Consider the following 20,093-nt stretch of genomic DNA (forward strand, 5'->3'; position numbering starts at 1 on the left):
ATAAGGGAATTTTTTTTTGATAATCTGATTCTTAGATGAGAAAAAAAACTTTACTTTTTAAAGAGTTAACACCTAAAAAATCTGAACAGACTCTAACAATTATGTATGTAAAGTCAAGCTTCTTAAGTCTAACTTGATTTGCCTATACTCACATTTGCACTGGACATGATAGATCTTTCAGATGATAACATAAAGTTATCAGATGTAACAAACTGTGTCAAAATACATAAATAATAAAACTGGGCCCACCTTGGACCCAAGCTGAGACATGAAGGGATGAATTATCCTTTTTAGGCACTTTTTATCCCAAACAATGCATCAACTTTAGTTTGGGATAAACTTGAGCTTGAGCTTCCCCTAGAGCTGAAAGGATGGCAATACACTAATAATGGACTAATGGAAAACATGAACTTATAGTGCCATCTAGTGTTGAAACATAGCATGACCACTGATTCAGAGAACATCTCAGAATTCCAGGAATGACAAGAACAAAAAAAAGACAGATTACCAAGTCCAGAATACCTAATACTTGAAAGTGCAGATGCCATTGCATGACAACAAGCCTCAAAAGCTTTCAGAGAACCGTGTCCTCACCTAAGGGATAAAATAAGGTGTCAGAAAATGACCTATCTACTCATGAACTCTCAAACAGAATTTTGACAAACTCAAAGGCAATTTAAAAAAAATTGAGAAACAATTCAGTGTTTTATTGGAAAAACTTGAGATGTTTAAGTAGATCATAAAAAAACCAACCAAAATCCTTGAGCTGAAAAGTTTGCTAAATGAGATTAAAAATGTGATAACAGCAAAAATAGATGAAAAAGAACAAAGAATCAGTAGAGTTAGAAGACAGACTATTTGAAAATACACAGGGGAGGAAAAAGAAAACACACTGAAAAGAAGAAGGTCTATAAGAACTTTGCAATGGCATGAAAGAAGCAAATATTGGAGCTATTGGATTCAAGAAGGACTTGGGAATAAAACAAACATCTGTTAAATTTACAAAAATGGTTACGTTCCAAAAGTTCATACTGAATCAGTTACTGAAAATGAGCAAATTTCCCCCCGCCATAGGTTCATCTTATAAAGGAATGACAAAGCTTATTTAACCAATGATTTACATGGAAACAAGTAGAAAACAATAATTCTATTACAGTCATTAAAAGAATATAAAATAAGCAGATATAAACTTACAGTTATTATGAAGTATAATTATATATGCAAACATGTAGACACTTTCAATTATTTTACAGAAGTTGAAGGTGTAGTTCTGTAGTATATCTTTTTTCAAAAGCTAAAGTAAAAGACATGAACATTTGAAAGAGCTTACCCAAAGTTGAAATCTGATGACTTGTGAGCAAGAATGAGATGGAAAAGAAGTGAGCATGATGACAGGAGTGAGTGTGGAACCTACCTTCTAGTTTTCAAGTAGGTTCAAAGTTGTCAGGAGTTCATGGTGAATACTAGTTACTCACATAACAAAAGGGCTGAGCTGAAATCAACTTCCTCTTTGCTTTTAATAATTATTCAAGTCACAACGTTGGTTTTTTTCAGTTTTCTAGAAATTTTTCATGGGTGTTCATATGTGTACTATTATTTGGCCATTTATCTATTTTACTTACCAAAGAAAAATAAATCAAGAATTTATTTAAAGCTAACCATAAAATGTCTCCTAATAATTTTGCTTTCAGTTTTTATAAATCAGCCTAAGAACAGAGATGGAAACTTTTAAGATCATCCATCTCTAGTTAGGTCATGAAGGGTTAGAACAATACCAACTTTTTACTCTCCCCAGTATATAAGAGCTGGTACCCTAGGAATCCAAAATATTCCAAAGAAAATGATGAACAAACACTGTAAAAAAAAGTGACTCCAAAAGAGGTAAAGGTTTTCAGATGTACTCACTCAAAGCTTCCTCATTTCCCTATTACTTGAGGAATACAAGATTATCACTTTTCAGTAACAGATTAAACTTGCTATATTTTATGTATTTGTTGAAAGATAAGCATTTTTCAACTTTTATTTACTTATTTGACAATATTTTAAGAGGTAAAGGTTAAGAAAAACTCGTGAGTTTTAAACTCATGCTTCTATCTGTCCACTGAACACCTTTGCGTCAGATGTCTCTAACATGTCTCACATTAAATTTATTACTGTCTTGCTCAAACCACCTCCTTCATACTCTTCTGTTCCTGGCACTAGTGTTCTAATAGTTGTTGATTTTATGATGTCTTTTTCCATCATTCCTACATCTAAACATTACCTACGGCATTCTCCCTGCCATCTCTCTCTCTTCTGCCCTTTCCTTTTACTTCACACTTGACAATACTACCTCTGCTCTAATTGAGGTGGTTTTTTTTTTTTTTTTTTTTGCTTCTTGTCTTGTTTACTACAGCATGTTATTGATCTCATTTTCAGACTCTAGTTCTAGTCCACCCCACAGAATGTCAGACTAATTTTCTAGACTCAGTTCTGATTAAAACCCACCTGCAATGATGCCCACCATCAGCTATAGTAAGTATAACTTTTCAGCGATGCTTGAAACTTTATATAATCTCACATGATGATGAGCATAAACCCATTTCAAGTCTATCTCTCACTTTTTACTGTCATATTCTATGCTAAAGTTGAAATGGCAACTTAAGTCATACTGACTAAGTCATATTGACTTAGTTTTAATTATTCCTTAGGTAATGTTGATTGATTTATTTGAAATATTTTCTAAAGTCTCTCATTATTTTGTAAATATCACCCTATTAAAACGACTAATTTTTTGGTATACATTTCAGATGGCACCTTATATGGCACACCCATACATGAATTTTCTTCCATTTGAATTCCAGTTATCTACAGGTTGAAAAACATTTATGGTTTAGCACTGTATTTGCCATGGTAGGTTATCAACATTTTACTAAATTAAATTGAATGTGCACACAGGAAAGTACAAATAAAGCTACCTTATTTATCAACTGAGGTTTAATATCTTATCAGAAGGGTATTTGTACTCATAGAAAGATGAATGAGCATGGGCTTATAAATTATGGTGGAATGTGATGATCATTATTATCCAAAATATATGTATGAAGACATGAATTGGTGTGAATATACTTTGTATACAACCAGAGATATGAAAAACTGTGTTCTATATGTATGATAAGAATTGTAATGCATTCCTCTGTCATATATATAAAAAGATTAATGAGCAACATTTATAGAATGCCTGCTTCAATATCAAATAATGATAATGATAATGATGATGTGGATAAGAAAAATGACAATAGCATCTAACATTTATTAGGAAATAGTAAGTCAGGTCATAAGCGCTCTGCATGCAACAGCTCATTTAAACTAAAGAACTCTTAAGTTTTATATAATTATTATCCCTATTTTAGGAATGAAAAACCAAGTCACAAATAGTTTGGCTAACTTGCCCAAGGTCATATGGTTAGAAGTAATTAGTTACAATTCTAATATGAGTATGACTCCGGAAATTGAGCTCTAAAAGAAAGAATATTGGACATTATATCTTATATCCCCAAATTTACTACCTGTTTAACAAATTATGAAATGAGTATCATGTGAGTAATTACCCAAAAATCTTTCTTAAATCATGTGTTTTATATGTTATAAATCAAATGTTTCATAAAAGTAGAAGACTAGATATTGAATAAACTATAATAGAGTATGAATTCTTTCAGGATAATGACTATAACTTATTCATTTGCATAGACTGTGAATCTGATCTAATATTTGGTACATAGTTATGTCAGTGTTATAGTCTGGGTGTGAGGTGTCCCCGAAAAGCTCATGTGTGAGACAATACAAAAAAGTTTAGAGGAGAAATGACTGGGTTACTAGAGCCTTAATCCAATCAGTGAAATGATCCCATGATGTAACTGAGTGGACACTAAAGGTAGGGTGTGGCTGGATGAGGTGGATCATTGAGGGCATGCCTTTGAGATATACATTTCGTATCTGGTGAGTGGAGTCTCTCTTTCTCTGCTGTCTGATCATCACATGAGCTGCTTCCCTCTGCCATGATGTTCTGTTTTACCTCAAGGCCTGAGGAATAGAGCCAGTTGTTGGGCTAAGACCTCAAATAAACTTTTCCTCTTCTACAATTGTTAGAGTCAGATCTTGTAGTCACAACAGCAAAAAAAGCTGACTAAATGGTCAGATTTATGATAAATTGTCATATAAATTCAATTCAAGGCAAATCAAATTTACTTTTAAAATTCCTTTCCCCAAATAACTATATTGCCTTGACTCCCTCAGAGGCAATTTTTGAAAGTATTCCTCAACAGATTATGTTCCAAAATGTATAACATTCTTTACAATGCTTGAATATATGGAGAACACATGGGTGAAATGTTGAATATATTGAATATATGGATGAAATGATAAAAGACAAGTTAGAATTATTTGCTTTCTAGTTAAGAAAGACAATGGCATTTGCAGGAAGAGGAAAAAGCAAATGGACAGCCACTTAGGTATAGCAAAGTTTGTCTGGGAACTCTTAAGTGTCTCCATATGACCATAATATAAAGGCAGAGAGTAGCAGAAGCCTCTGAAGACGGCTATAGATAGACTGTAAAAGTGTTTTAATGCTCTGCTAAGGCTAACCTTATGTTAAGAGCACCAAAGCATAAGTCTTGAACCCATCCTTATTCAAGATATCTTGTTAGTAGCTAAAACAGAAAACTTAAGTACTTAAGTTAAATATTCAAAATAAATGAATCCTCCAATACAACATTTTTCTAATTCACACTATACAAAAATACCCCTTTTAACTTAATGACAAAGAATTTCTGTAAATGTGTACGTTTGAAAGTAGTATCTGAAAAATATAGCAGAAAATATGAATTTAATTGATATCTGCTTTTTAAGACATCCTGAAGAGAAAAATCTATTTTCCTTTTTGTTTCCCTGGTAGCACTAATAATACACTTTCATTTTGGTTCAATATGGGCTAATGAAACAAAAAGAGTCAAAAGTTCCTATTTCATTTAATTCCACAATATCACAGAAATTCTGGCACAGATAATTTTTCATTTATTCTGCTTATTGTTTTATTCAGTTTCTAATCAAAGAACATATACAGAAATCTTTCTGTTCAGAGGCTTTTCTACATAGAACTCAATTTTCCAATTATGTTGGGAATCCTAAGAAGTAGTCATTAATTCTTAAAAAGCATACCTAGGAGTGCAGTGAGTTTTGGAAGAAGTCCAACTTGTACCATCTTATTCCTCAGTCCTGTGTCAAAGGACAGGTTTAGTAAAAGCCGGAGGGTGATATTCAGGAGATCTTCATGTTCACAAGGTATCATTTTTACAAGTTTTTCAACAATATCCATTTCCACCTGAGTAAAATAATATGCAGTGAGGGTCTATTGTAAAATAGGATGAAAAAGATTACAAATAATTATTTTGGGGTTTAACCTAATATATCTCTATTTAAAAAATAGGTATGTATTAATCTTATATTTTCATTTCAATCTATAAACTTTCCTGATAGCAAACGTTTAAAGAGAAAATTTAGAGTCCTACATCATCCCTTCTTTCCCTCATTTGACTGTACTAATTGATGGATTGAAAACACTCTGCCTAACTGAACACTACCCACTATGTACCAGGCCCTGTACCAGATCAAACAAGACCTCATCTTGGCCTTCAAGGATTCCTTGATCTAAAGAGTAGGTAAATAGAACAAACAATGAAGATGCAGTGTGATAAAAACTGAATGCACAAAGTGCTCCAGAAGCAACATGGAAGAAGCTACTAGTCTACCTAGAAGAAAAAAAATTGGCTTCAAATTTGGAAGAAGTCTTAAAAAATGGGACAGAGTTTGTTCTCTGGTTGAGAAGAATGGCAATACAGGTTGAAAAAAAGCCAGTGGACAAACATTTAGTGTAAGAACTCAAGTGCTTTGGCATAATCACAGTTATGAAGCATGTGTTGAGGACTGGCAGAAGCTTAAAAACAGATCTTGGATCATAGAGGCTTGCAATGCTCTGCTGGGGGGTTTCACACCATTCTGTAAGTAGCAAAAGTTCCTCATGATCTCAAACTAAAGGGATGACATGGTCAGACTATTTCCTAGGCAGGGGACACTCCTGAAATCCAAGTACCCCTCATCAGCCAGGGCCAGCCTTGCAAGTAGTCTTATTAGTAATAGAAGCCTCAGGATCCTTTTCTGCAGAGTCAGTAATACAGATGCAAAAACAAGTCTAGGACAAGGAGGACAAAAAGTTATTTTAATTTTTGTCATGTTTAATTTGAGGAGATATTCATTGGACATTTGGAAATCTTAAGAAACTCAGAAAAGAAGCATGGCTACAAGTAATACCTAAAATTTGGAATGGATCAGCAGACCACAGCTAATGGAATTCATCTGGCCTGCCATCTATTTTCACACAACCTGAGATTAAGAATGGTTTTGGTTTTTACATTTATTTTCCTTACTTATTTTTGGGGTACTGAGGATTGAACCCATAGCCTCATGCATGCAAGCTCTTTACACTGAGTTACACATCCAGCCTGTTAAATTTTTAAATAATAGAAAAAAAATTGAGAACATTTCATGACACATGAAAATTATATAAAATTTAAATTTCCATAAATAAAGTTTTATTGGAACAGAGCCATGTTCATTAGTTTATAGACTGTTTATGGTTGCTTTCATGCTTAACAACAGAGTTGAGCAGCTATAGCAGAGACCTTTGGATCTGCAAATCCTAAAATATTGACCATGTAACTATTTAAAGGAATTTGCTGATCCTAGCTCTACAAGATTATGAAATTGTATCAAGAGATCTTGCATTAGAATGAAAAATTACAGAGGGCATTACCAACTATTTATTTGGTAATGGAAATCCTGAACTTAGATTTTTTTAAAGGTAATAATCAGAAAAACTTGGTTATAAAAACATCTTATGTCTTTTAACTACAAAGCAAGAGTAAAAAAGGAAAGATCCTATATAAGTTCAAATTTTTGTATCATAACAAAAGAATTTATGAATAATGTTGTTCTACTTTTCCTTTTATTAGAGATCTAAACATTTATTTATACTGTCCTTTCCATATCTTTATTCAATCTTTCACTTACCTTATAAAAATCACATTAGTGATTGAGCTTTTACTATACTTTTCCCCTTTCACTTCATGCCAAGGAATGAATACAAAATTTTTAAAAACTGCTAAATTGACAACTAACATCTGACTTTTCCTTCATACTTCTATGTAAACCACACAGTAACCCTGTAGCCATATTTTTCATTAGAGTACAAACCAAACCAAAAAACTTTCAAAAACAAAAAATGAAACTAAAAGCTCTTTTAAAATGGAATGGAAAGGAAAAAAATATAGAATAGCCAGAATAATTTTGAACAAGAATAACATTGGAGGCTTCACATTGCCTGATTTCAAATATAAAGTTTCAGTAATAAAAAAAATTTTTTTAATGATAGACAGCAAAACATAACTAATTAAAAAGTTTTTTTCAAATATTTCTTTTAGTTGTACATGTATGCAATACCTTTATTTATTTATTTTTTTAATTTGTATGTGGTGCTAAGGATTGAACCCAGTGCCTCACATGCGCAAGGGGAATACTCTACCACTGAGCTACAATCCTAGCCCCCATTAAAAAGTTTTTTAAAATGCTGGATTTCACCAATATTAAACACTCACAGGAGAATGAAAAGACATGCCACAAGAAAGGCTTGTAAAACATGTAACTGAAAAAAGACTTATGTCCAAAATATAGAAAAAATTCCCAAAAGTTTTTAGAAAATAAGAACATAAGGAACTAAGCAGCATATATACACTCTTGTTGTTCCTTTTAAGATCATATTCTAATATGATTTATTATCTTTGTTATATTACACTAATAATAAACTATAAAAACACAATTATATTAATATTACATAAGAAATATGATAATTCTGATATGTCAAGATTATTGTACTGTCATGTGTAATTAATTAAAACAAATTTAAAAAAAGAATGACATACAGATAAGAGAGATGCTTCAGAAAACACAAACCTGATATATAAATACACAGAGGTAAAAAAGAGCATGACTTGTTTGTGAGTTTGTGTTACTGAGAAAATAAGTTCTTGGGGAGCAATAAAATAATGAGCGAGAGAATTTGTAAAGTTCCATGTGATGAAAGACCTTGTAAACTTTGTTTAATAATTTTCATCTTAATCTAGAGGCTATAGGGAGCTAGAAAGGAATTTCAACAAGAAAACTGCAAGAATTTTAAGGAGATCTCTGTATCATTAGGATTTAGCAGTAGGAATGCAACTGGAGAAACTAGTTATAATGTTACCACAGCAATATAAACATTCTAACTTAAGAAAGTACTAGTGTGTGCGTTATTTTGGAATTTACATTGTAGTTAAGAGGTAGAATGGATAGAACTTCGAAATTAATTGAATATAAGTACTGATGTATCAGAATCAAGAAAGATTCATATTTCTGATTTATGGGTCTGAAAGACATGGCAGAAAAAAGAGAAATATGATAATTCAATTGAAACCACTAGTTGAAAGATTGTTTTAAATAAACCAAACTTATTTAAAAATATATTTCTAAAATTTAAGGTCAGTATTTGTTCACATCAGAAGAAAAAAGAACATTTCAATTAAATAAATAATATAACCTCACAAATAGATCAGCCATCCCTCATTCTTTTTTTAAATAAAATTGCCACCAGCTGTTACTAATTAGGCAATATTTTCTTTTGAAAAAGCAATAGCATATGTATGTACTGTATAACAAAACACAATAAAATATCCTGATGAGTTTCTTATTAATTTTCATTTCCACTGCATACTATGGGATGTAAAGCATGGGCTGTTGGTCAATAGATGGAAAAACTCTTATATTTAACACAGCCTACTAGACATGTCTTTTTTGGTTGATGAAAAAAAAACTCAACATGCAATACCCTTTCAATTCTATTCCTAAAAACTGTAATTTATAGTTAATTAACATTTTTATAAAATGTTCCATGCAAAGTGACAGTTTAGCAATAATCTATCAGCAAGTTGACTTCCGCCTTTAACATTCAAAAACTGCTTATTATTAATCTTGCTAAAAATGTCTTTGAAAACAATATAGAAGAAGACTTTAAAAAATTTGCCCAGGAGGCAAAAAAGAATATAAAACAGAGAATCTAGAAATTTGTTCCCTTAAGTAAATTAATTATTGCCTCTAATCTTCTGATAGTTCATCTGCAAAAACAGAGGCTAAAGTCACTAAATTTAGCCATGTGAGTATGGTGCAGTTGAGTGCTAAAAATCCTGTTTCCATAAGATGCCTTTTTTCCATAATAAAAATGAAATGTATACCATGCACAATAAAAATCTGGCTATCAAATATTTCTCCTGACTTTGGATGAATAATTAATTGTTTGAAACCTCAGTTTTTCCTCTTCAGTAAAAATAAAATAAAATAAGGTTTGATGAGATGATTTAAATCTTCCAACCTCACTAGAAAATAATTTTAATAATTATCTTGAGATTTTTTTGATAGAATGAGCTCAGAAGTGCAATACTTGGGCTGGGGATGTGGCTCAAGCGGTAGCGTGCTCGCCTGGCATGCGTGCAGCCCAGGTTCGATCCTCAGCACCACATACAAAGATGTTGTATCCGCTGAAAACTAAAAAATAAATATTAAAAAATTCTCTCTTTCTCTCTCTTTAAAAAAAATAAAGAAGTGCAATACTTTAATATAAATCTAATACACATAGCAGACACATGCTGATGGTAAAGAAATTTGAATTTTGAGAAACTACTAATCTAAATACTTAGATTAATCTACATTAATCTAAATACACAAATGAAATAATACATTTCAACTTACAGTGAAAGGAAGCAATTGCTAAGCCACAAAACCTAACTACTTAGGAGTATATTTATCAACATGTCATTATATTCTTCTCTGATATAAGGTCAGTGAAAACAAAAAACATGTTTTTGATTAATCTCTTTAGGTACACACATTCTCAAAACAATAGAAAGTATATAATTCATCACAAGAATTATATATTAATGATAAAACACATTCAATACATCAAGGTAAAATAAAATTTCATATATTCAACAGTTACAATTCAAGGCACTTATTGAATTTGATAAATCAGCTTCAGGCTTTCAATGAGCATGGCATGGCACTTAATATAACAAAAGCAATTTCCTAGTTCTTTTTGTTTTAAGAGAAGAAAAAAGAATAGGCAGAAATACTAAATATTTAGACGGATCATTTGAAGGAAAAATGACTTTTACCAGTCACATAATGACACATAATTCTAAAAATGATCCTCAATGGAGTTAAGGCCATTCCTAGTTTTCTACTCTAAGAAAGTAATCAGAAATATAGATAAGAAATGTATATACAAATATGTACAATGAAGTGTTATTTATGATGCCTAAAATTATAAACAATTTAAGTATCTAAAAACAATGTATGATGAATGTGTAATCTATTTTAATATAATAAGTGTCAACAATGACTTTTTAATGTTGTGGGAAAAAAGCAGGTAAGAATTTTTTTTTCTATCATTAGGGCTGTGGATATATTTCAGATATAGACCTCTTGCCTGGCATGCATTAAGAAAGTGGGTTCAATCCCCAGCAACACAACCAAAAAAAAAAGAAAAAAAAATCTACCTTTATATATTTACACATTATGTATACAGAATTAGAAATAATACATGCTCAACTTGTATTTCATAAAGACAATTATATCAACACAATACAAAAAGGCAAATAGAAGCCTAATGTAATAATGCAAACAAGAAATGAAGAGGAATGAATTAAGAGGGTAGGAACTAATTCAATAGCACAGGGAACTATAAGGAAGGAATAGCTCCCAGAAATACTTAAGAAGCAAAATGAACAGGTTGTAGCTATAATTGTAATGGTGGATAACAAAGAAGAGATTATGCTAAACTGTAATTCCACATACTAATATCAGAAATGCAGAAGGCAAAATATTTAAGGGAAAATAAGATCAGATGAACCTGAAATACAACTTTAAGTTTAAACTACTTTCTACATATTATATTTAATATGACAAGATATATTCTTTATATTAGAAAATATTTTTAAACAGAAAGCTTTAATTATCTGGAATGTGAAGCCATTTCAGTGAGTTATTGCTATTGAAATATTTATTCAGAATTTCAGAATTACCTTAATAAGGGTAAAAATATTTATTTTTATTTATTTTTAAACTTTTTAAAAAATATTTTTTAAGTTGTTGATGAACCTTTATTTTATTCATTTACTTATATGTGGTGCTGAGAATCGAACCCAGTGCCTCACACATGCCAGGCAAATGCGCTACCACTGAGCCACAACCTCAGCCCACAAAAATGTTTATTTTTTAACCAAAATATCCTAACTTGAAATGGCTAACATAAACTATTTCAAGAAGGAGCTTTGTAAGTTACCATATCATTTTTATTCTCCATAAAAATGCTCAGTTTCTTTAAGAATGACACAACTAGAATAAGCAGCTCAAAATTGTCCCGATCAAGAGCCTTCACCAACATGTGAACTATATTCTTATTCCTCATCTTCAGTTCTGTTCGAGTATCCTCAGCAAGATTCAGAAGCAAATAAAGAGCAACTACAAAAGTAAAACAGATGAGAGTTAAATGCTTGGCATATTTAATCAACAATTAAAAATAGGTAATATAAAAATTATAACAGATTAGTAATTGGCTCACTAGAAAAAATGTATTATTATTGAATGAGGTATAAATCTTATATAAAATATATAGATAAGATAGATAAATAACAAAGTGACATTGATATCTATTTTCTTGGAGCTTAGAGTTTAATAGTAATGAAACAGCAATTAAAGGTATTTAAGTCAGCAGGTACTAAAACAAGACAGGAAAAATATTTTTATATACATTAAAAAAAAGGTAATACATCAAAACTTCAACAATTAAGGTCTGTTTGTATTTAAGAAATTAATCCAAAATAACATAACATAATGCTTGTTTGTACCACGTAGGGATATGAAAACCGGTTTTGCATATTCAAACTGGTTTTCTATTTGTCACCATAGGGAAAGGTACATGAAATTCAGTAATATGACTATTATCCTAGATAGAATTGAGGTCAATGTCTACTAGTTCTATGTAAAATTTCTTTTAGCTCCCATAATAAAAACGCTTAGGTTCTCAAAAGGAAACTGATGATTGTTTTCTTCTAATAGTGAAAATTACGTAACATAACATTTTTTCATTTTGCTTTGTTGACAGGGAGCTTCTGAGTTAAGATATAAAAGGTTCTGTCAGAATTATGTAAGTTATTCAGTAGTCTTTTTGCTCTCTTACAGTCTTGATGTTACTCATTATTTTAGTATTTCATTTAATTTGTAAACCACTTCAAATCTAAGTGAGGCTGGGGTCAGAATCAAATGAGAGAATTAGAAGAAAAAGCATATGATATTTACACCAGACTAGAAATAATGCTTGTTTGTACCAAGCATACTGAAAATCTCATAATTTATGGGGTAATAGAATCACTGGGAAAGTCTTGCCTCAATAGTGGAGAATAATTAATTTTAAACTAAAGCATGCTGCTTATGTCCAGACTAACAAAATTATTAGAACAAGGTCTAATTTTTTTCTAAGTAATTCAATTTATGTCCTAAAGAGATTGAAAATGTTTACAGGAATAAAAAAAATACAACACCCAACAACGTAGATTTCACACTAACAGCCAAATATTACCATTTATTCAAAGAAGCAGGAAAATACAACCTATAAGTATTTTTAAAAAGCCATGGAAACTGTCCTAGAATTGACAAAAACATCAGGATTATTAAATGGGAACACTCAAAGTTAAATAATTGTATTCTGGATCTTCTAAAAGTTAGGTAAAGATGTGGGAGATATAAAAAAAATTCAAACTTTCTAGCAGTGAAAACTATAATGCTTGAGATTATAAACTAGATGCCATTAACCTGTAATTTAGAGCTGGAAAAAAAGATCAATGAAATTGAAGAAATAATCATAAACTATCAAAAATTAAACATATAGGAGGAAAACAGCAAAAACAAAGAGTATGAGAGAACTATGGCAACTTCAAGTGGTCTAATAATTTTGTAATTGAAGTTCCTAAAGAAGTAGAGGAAAACTTTCAAATTTAATGAAAACTACAAACCCAGGTTCCAATAACTCACTGAACTCCAAGAAAAAGAAACATGAAGAAGATTACACCAAGGTATATTCTAATCAAATTGTCTAAAACAAATGATAAAAAGAGAATCTTAAAAGCAGCCAGAGGAAAAGAAATCTTACAAAGATGGGATAACAGTAGGCATCTCATCAAAAATAATGCAAGCAAGGCAACAGTGAAATAGAGAGAAAGCAACGCCTTCAATCTAGAATTTGAAACCAAGTTAAAATATTTCAAAAAAGAATAAAGTCTTCCTTAAATGTACAAAAGATAAAGTAAATCATCATTAGTACATGTGTCCTACACAAATTTTTAAAGGCAATCCCAGAGGCAAAAATAAAATGATACCAGACAGAAATACATTATCAAACAAAGGAATAAGTCCAGTGGAAACTATACACATAAATATACAATATTATTTTCTTTTGTAAAAAATTTAGGGCTGGAGATGGACAGTATGCCTTTATTTTATTTGTTTATTTTTTTATGTAGTGCTAAGGTTCTAACTCATTGCCTGACACATGCTAGGCAAGCCCTCTGCCACTGAGATACAACCACAGCCCAAGATTATTTTCTTATGATTCAATTATCTTTAAAATAAAACTGACTATAAAATAATGCATTCTATGATTTATAATATAAATATAATAAATGTTAAAAATAGAAAAAAGGCAGGAAACAAAAAATGGTTCTAACAAACATAAAATAGGATAATATTACTTGACAGCAGACTTAACTAAAGATGTATGTTCAAGATAGACAACTTATAATTAAAGATGTGTAATACAAACCTTAAAGCAATCAATAAAATTACAAAAGATTTAGAGCTAAGTCAACAATGGAGATAAAATGGAATTTTAAAAACCCTCAATCCACAAGAAAACAGATAAGGAAAAATGGAGAAATATGCACACCTATGCTTTTATGCACACGTATACACACACACACACACACACACACATCAAGATCTAATCACATGCTGTTGATAATAAGGACATGTTAGAAATGAAAATGAGGGACCAATATATACTATGCCAATACAAGTCATAAATAGGCCAGAGAGGCTATATTAATATATAAAAGAGTAAATTTCAGATCCAAGAATATTACCACTTATAATGAAGAACATCCATAAAGATAATAAGGACAGCTTATGAGGAGTATATTACAAATAGGTTTTTATGTTCTCAAGAACAGAGATTTAAAATATATGGAGTGAAAATTGTTAGAACCTCAGGAGAAATAGACAAATGCTGAACTACAATGATATTTTAGTATTACTCCCCCAATAATTAATAGAGAAGGAACAGGAAAAATCAACAAGATGTAAAGACTTGATATCACTGTTAATGAATTTTACCTGACCACCATTTATAGAAAGTTCCATCCCCAAACAGTAGAATGTACAATCAAGTGCACATGTGACTTTTGCAAAAAAAAAAAAAAATCTAGACCATAAAGTGAGTCTTAATAAGTTTAGAAGAATGTAAGTCACACAAAACATTTTCTCTGGTAACAATGGAATTAAATTAAATATCACTAACACAAAGAGATCTGAAAAGTCCTCAGAAACAAAATATATGTAAAACAAACATTACTCCCTTTTGAATAAGTTATGAGTCAAAGAATAAACCAAAATGGTAATTGGAAAGGATTTGGAATTGAATGAAAATGAAAACAGTTCATATCAAAATGTGTGGGATGCTGTCAAAGCAGTGCTTTGAGTGATATTTATAGCTCTAAATATCTGCATTATAGTACAAAGGTCTTAGATGAATGACCCCAGTTTCTACCTTAAAAAACAAAATAAGAGCAAATTAAACACCAAGTAAGCTGAAGAAGGGAAATAATGAAGATTAAAATAAAATTCAATAAAATAGAAAAACAAACAGAAAAATCAATGAAAATATACTAAATGGAATTAACACTTTATAGATTACTATATGCTGCTGGTAATGAACTACACCAAAGTAATGAGCAGAACAGGATACAAAGCAAAAAGAGGCATGCGCGCATATATATGACTGAGCTTGGCAAAGATAGAAACCAGTTCAGTAAAGGATAGTCTTTTGAACAAACAGTGTTGAGTAACTAGAGAGTCAAACACAAAAATAAAGAAATGTGATCCATTCCTCATGCCATATACAAAAACTAACTCAAAATGTATTACATACTTGACTGCAAAACCTGAAACTATAAAACTTCTAGAACAAAACAGGAGAAAAATGTTAATTTTTGGTTAGGAAAAGATCTCCTAGATACAATACCAAAATCATGAACAATAAAACATTAAAAAAAACTTGTACTTCATAAAAATTAAAAATTCTGTTTTTCAAAGATATTATTAGGAGAGTGTAAAATTAAATCAAACTGAGAGAGAAAATCTTTGAATGTATCACCTGTTTGATAAAGGTTTGCATCCAAAAAACATATAAAGAAATAAAGAATCCAATTAAGAAAATAGTCAAAAGATACGAAGATAAGGAGATGGCAGATCAACACATATGAAGAGATGTTCAATATAATAAGGAAGGAAGTCCAAATCAAAACCACAATAAGATACCATTCCAAATACTTAAAATTAGCTAAAATTGATATGATTGACCATATCAATCACTGACAATGTAAAACAACTGGAACTCACATAAACCACGGTGGGAACATAAACTGATGTGTGGAAAACCATTTGGCAATTTCCTATAAAGTTAAACATACACCTTTAACATGATCCAAACATACACCTTTAACATGATCCAGCCAAATCACCAGTTAGGTATTTAAACAAGTTAAAAAAAAAATGAAATCTGTCCATACAAAGATTTGTAGATGAATGTTCACACCAGCATTGTAATTGCCAAAAATTGGATATATTCCAAATGATATCAACAAGTAAACACAAAGAAACATAATTCAAAAATAAGAGGGAATAAAATACTGATAAATCTGACAACATGGGTGAATCTTTATGCTCACCAAAATAAGACAAAAAAGATATATACTATATGATTCCATTTATAAAGAATTCTAGAAAAGGTAAATTCAACCAAAGTGGGAGAAAGCAGATCAGTGATTATCTGGAAATCAGGGTGAAGGGAGAAGGAAAGAGATGATTACAAGGATACATGAAGGAACTTCAGGAGTAATAGATATGTTCTTTACCTTGTGGTCATAGTTGCACATTTACTTACATATATTAAAATTTACCAAAATGTATACTTTAAAATTATATACTTTAATGTTTATCAATTATACTTCAAAAAAGCTGTTTAAGAGAACATAAAATACTTGCATTAGTAAAATATTTGGTTAGGAACAAAGCTTAAAGTTTTACATGTTAAAAAAAAATCAACGTAGTGCTTTGAGAGTATGACATGTAAACAATTGGATTTGTTTAGATCTGATGCATTTCAGGTTATATACTGACATTTGTCATATGTATTATTTTCTAGATTGTTTAAAATTAACTTTGAAAATCTGGCTTTTTCTTCAATAGGTGGAGCTAAATTAAATTACTCAACTTCAAATACTCAAAAAATTCAGTACAGTTAAAAGTGCTAATAATTTTTAGGGACTCAAAATTTTTGGAGAGTTTACAATATTTCCATGCACAAAGTTAACAGCCATATACAAACCAGAAAATGAATGCATTCTTCAAAGATCAAGATCATTCTCACTAACCATCATAAGATTTTGCATCTCACTAATGACTGCAAAACCATGTCATTTAAATTTTTTATTTCTTAATAAAGCTTAGAAATAAGGATATTTGCTATAAAAAAGAGAAATATTTTGTAAGTTTCTGCATCATTTTTCTAGAAATGCAATCAAATAATTCACTTGATTAAACAAATTAAGTTAAGAGTTTGAGAGATAAAGATTCTCATTGAAAAGGTCACACACCGAATTAAAATACACTTAGGGGCTAAACTGTGAAAAACAGTATAGTGAACTTTAAAATACTATTATTCATACTAAGGACAGAAGAACTTGAAGCATATTAAAAGTTATAGAATTTCTCATTATTCTGGTATTAGTTCACTGGTAGGACATAAATGGAACAAAACAAATTAGAGTAAGCTCTCTGTTGCTTTACCAGTTGCTTAGAAATTCATACCTCGTAGTAGCTGTTCTTGTTTTACCACAAGCCCTTGGTATTTTTTAAAAGTTTTTTCATAATCCTTTCTCAAGGTTTGATTTTCAAGGTCTTCATCAAGTAAAAACTAAGTTAAGGATCATATATATTAACCAAAGCAAAGACAACCTATTGAAAAATACCTAGAAGAATACCATTAATATTTTATATGCAACTTTAGTTATTTTCTCTAACCAACAGTTGACTAAAATGTTGTTTTCTTCCCAATATTTGTGCTATTAACAGGACACCTTAGTCCAGTATTCAAGGTTTTCCTCAGATTCCTTTGAATCAGGAAATATTTGAATTTCACCAAATACTTGAATTCCTAGAAATTAGGTGTAAATATTTTAGGTAAGTTGCCAACTCTATAACTTTCAAATGATTATCAAGTGCTTTCATGTCAAGATTATTGCCTTGCAGAAAATGATTTAGTTACTAAGAATACTAGATTTTACTTCAAATAGATGCCCAAAATGGATTCAAAGAATGCAGATTAAATCTAAAGCTCTTTGCACCCTCTTCAGATTAGAGATGCCAAGAGAAAAACATTCCAAAGAAAAAGGTCCACTTTTTCCACAAAAGGGAGTTAAAAAATGTATGCTATTCTGTAAAATAGGAATAACGTTTTTATTTTTTAAAAGATATCAATAAAAATTGGATTAAAAGGAATGTTATGAGCATGACTTGTTAATCTAAAAAAACGTCACATTAGGATAGATATGAATAAGCCAGCCTTCAATCTATAAAAATTAAATTGTCGAAGAAATATGACATGTATTTTTAAATAAGAGGTGAATTGTAATGTTAAAAAGAATATTCTATATTACTTCAATAGATAATAGTTAAAGGGATGGAAGTTATTTGGAGATGGACTTTGGTTCATTAAGTGAAGGAACATTATAATAAATAGAATTCCAAACCACAGAATGGGTTAAACCAATAGGCAATAACATTGTTAAGACTATATAATTATTTTTCAAGTTAACTGTAGAAAACAATTATGGTAATGTAAGTTAAAACATAATTTCTGAGGTTGGTTTCACAGGTTCTATCATTCTATAAGCTTCTCAAATTTGTATTTATTAAGAACAGTATTTTGCACCAGGTATGGTAGCACATGCCTATAATCCAAGCAACTTGTAGGATGAGGCAGGGAGATTGCAAGTTCAAGGCCACCCTCAACATCTTAGCAAGACCCTCAGCAACTTAGTGAGACCCTATTTCAAGATAAAAAGGACTGGGGATGTGACTCCATGGTAAATTGTCTCTGGGTTTAATCCCTAGTAACAAAAAAACAAAAACAGTATTTTTGCACTTAACTAGAAAAACATAATTTAATAGAAAAACAGAATGTTAAATTAAATTCATTACACAATTCACATCAATTCCCATTCAAGTCTTCTTTGTATTTGAATAGAAGTACAAGAGCAACAATGGTGACCCATGCTTCAGCTGACCAATGGATCTTAGCAGACATAATGAGGCTACTTAGAGTCTCGCCTATTCAGTTATCCTGAACTACTACTGTCTTCTTCCTTCCACTTCATTAACTAATCCAAGTTCAGAAGAGGCAAAATGCTTATGTCAAACTGTATTTATTCTGATACTCTGAATCTTTATCTTAACCATCAACATACTTTTGAATGGTTTCCAAGCAATGTGATAAGTAATAATAATAATAAAAGAACAAAACAAAACTATCTTTATCAATAGGCAGCATAGGTCAAAATGCCACTCTGAAAGGATATCAGCTTTCTTCTTCTTGGAAAGTTCTTCTTGCCAAAGCTCATGTCTTTTTAACTCATGATCAATGATGTTCATACATAGAGCTCCAATTTTATAGTGAGTTATAAGTCCATGAAACTGAGAAAAGCTTTAAAGAAGAGATTTTAGTATGTATTTAAAGGAATATAGTTGATCCATGAAATTCGGTTTCAGCAAACACTGGCACAAATCATATACATTTCAATAAATGAATATGTCTCTAATATACTAGGAAGATTTGGAATTGCCAGATATATATAAAAGATTACTTTCAATATATTTTAATATATTACCCTCACCATACATTTTAAGAAGTTAAGAATCAAATAAAATTTTTATAATTAAGCACAAAAGGGGCTAGGATGTGCTCAGCAGTAGAGTGCTGGTCCAGCACGTGTGAGGCCCTGGGTTCAATACTCAGCACCACATAAAATAAATAAATAAAATAAAGGTAGTGTGTCCAACTACTTCTAAAAAATGAATGTTTTTTAAAAAATAATTAAGCACAAAAATATTAACTACTTGGATAGTCTCAGAATAAATTTTCAAACTACTAACAAAAATGTACCATACTAGACAGGTTATATTCATTGTTTGAATAAATTGTAACAGAATAAACTAGTAAAATACTAGCAATTTAGTTTTACATGTTTCCTAGACAAATAATTCATCCAAATAATTTATTCCATAAATATTTATTTGCTAATTCTGGCATTTTAGAATGGAGGCAAGCAATTTTCTAGGAATTGCTAGAAATTTTTCATGATGTCTTAACAAACATTTTTCTTCAGAATATTTGTGTGTAAATGCAATGTTATTCAGCCATAAAAATAAAAAAATCCTGTCATTTGTGGTGACATGGATGGAAGTGGAGGACACTACGTTAGGTGTCCAAGTTAGATCAGAAAGACAAATACTGTAACTCTTTACTCCTATTTAGAAGATAAAAAAGTTGATTTCATAGAAGCATACAGTTACATGAGAGAATA

General features: G+C 30.6%; 1 protein-coding gene across 3 annotated transcripts in view; it reads right to left on the minus strand.

Annotated features, from left to right (window-relative positions):
• Window positions 1-20,093, minus strand: part of Kifap3 (kinesin associated protein 3) — a 134,748-nt gene that overhangs the window by 79,109 nt on the left and 35,546 nt on the right. For all 3 annotated transcript variants that reach the window (XM_078022284.1, XM_078022285.1, XM_078022286.1), the window contains exons 7-10: window positions 19,089-19,213; window positions 17,320-17,418; window positions 11,462-11,640; window positions 5,197-5,359 (exon numbers count right to left, since the gene is read on the minus strand). In XM_078022284.1, the coding sequence (XP_077878410.1) occupies window positions 5,197-5,359; window positions 11,462-11,640; window positions 17,320-17,418; window positions 19,089-19,213 (566 nt within the window). The remainder of the gene's footprint in view (window positions 1-5,196; window positions 5,360-11,461; window positions 11,641-17,319; window positions 17,419-19,088; window positions 19,214-20,093) is intronic.

Source organism: Ictidomys tridecemlineatus, chromosome 10, assembly GCF_052094955.1.
Source record: "Ictidomys tridecemlineatus isolate mIctTri1 chromosome 10, mIctTri1.hap1, whole genome shotgun sequence".
Lineage (NCBI taxonomy): Eukaryota > Metazoa > Chordata > Mammalia > Rodentia > Sciuridae > Ictidomys > Ictidomys tridecemlineatus.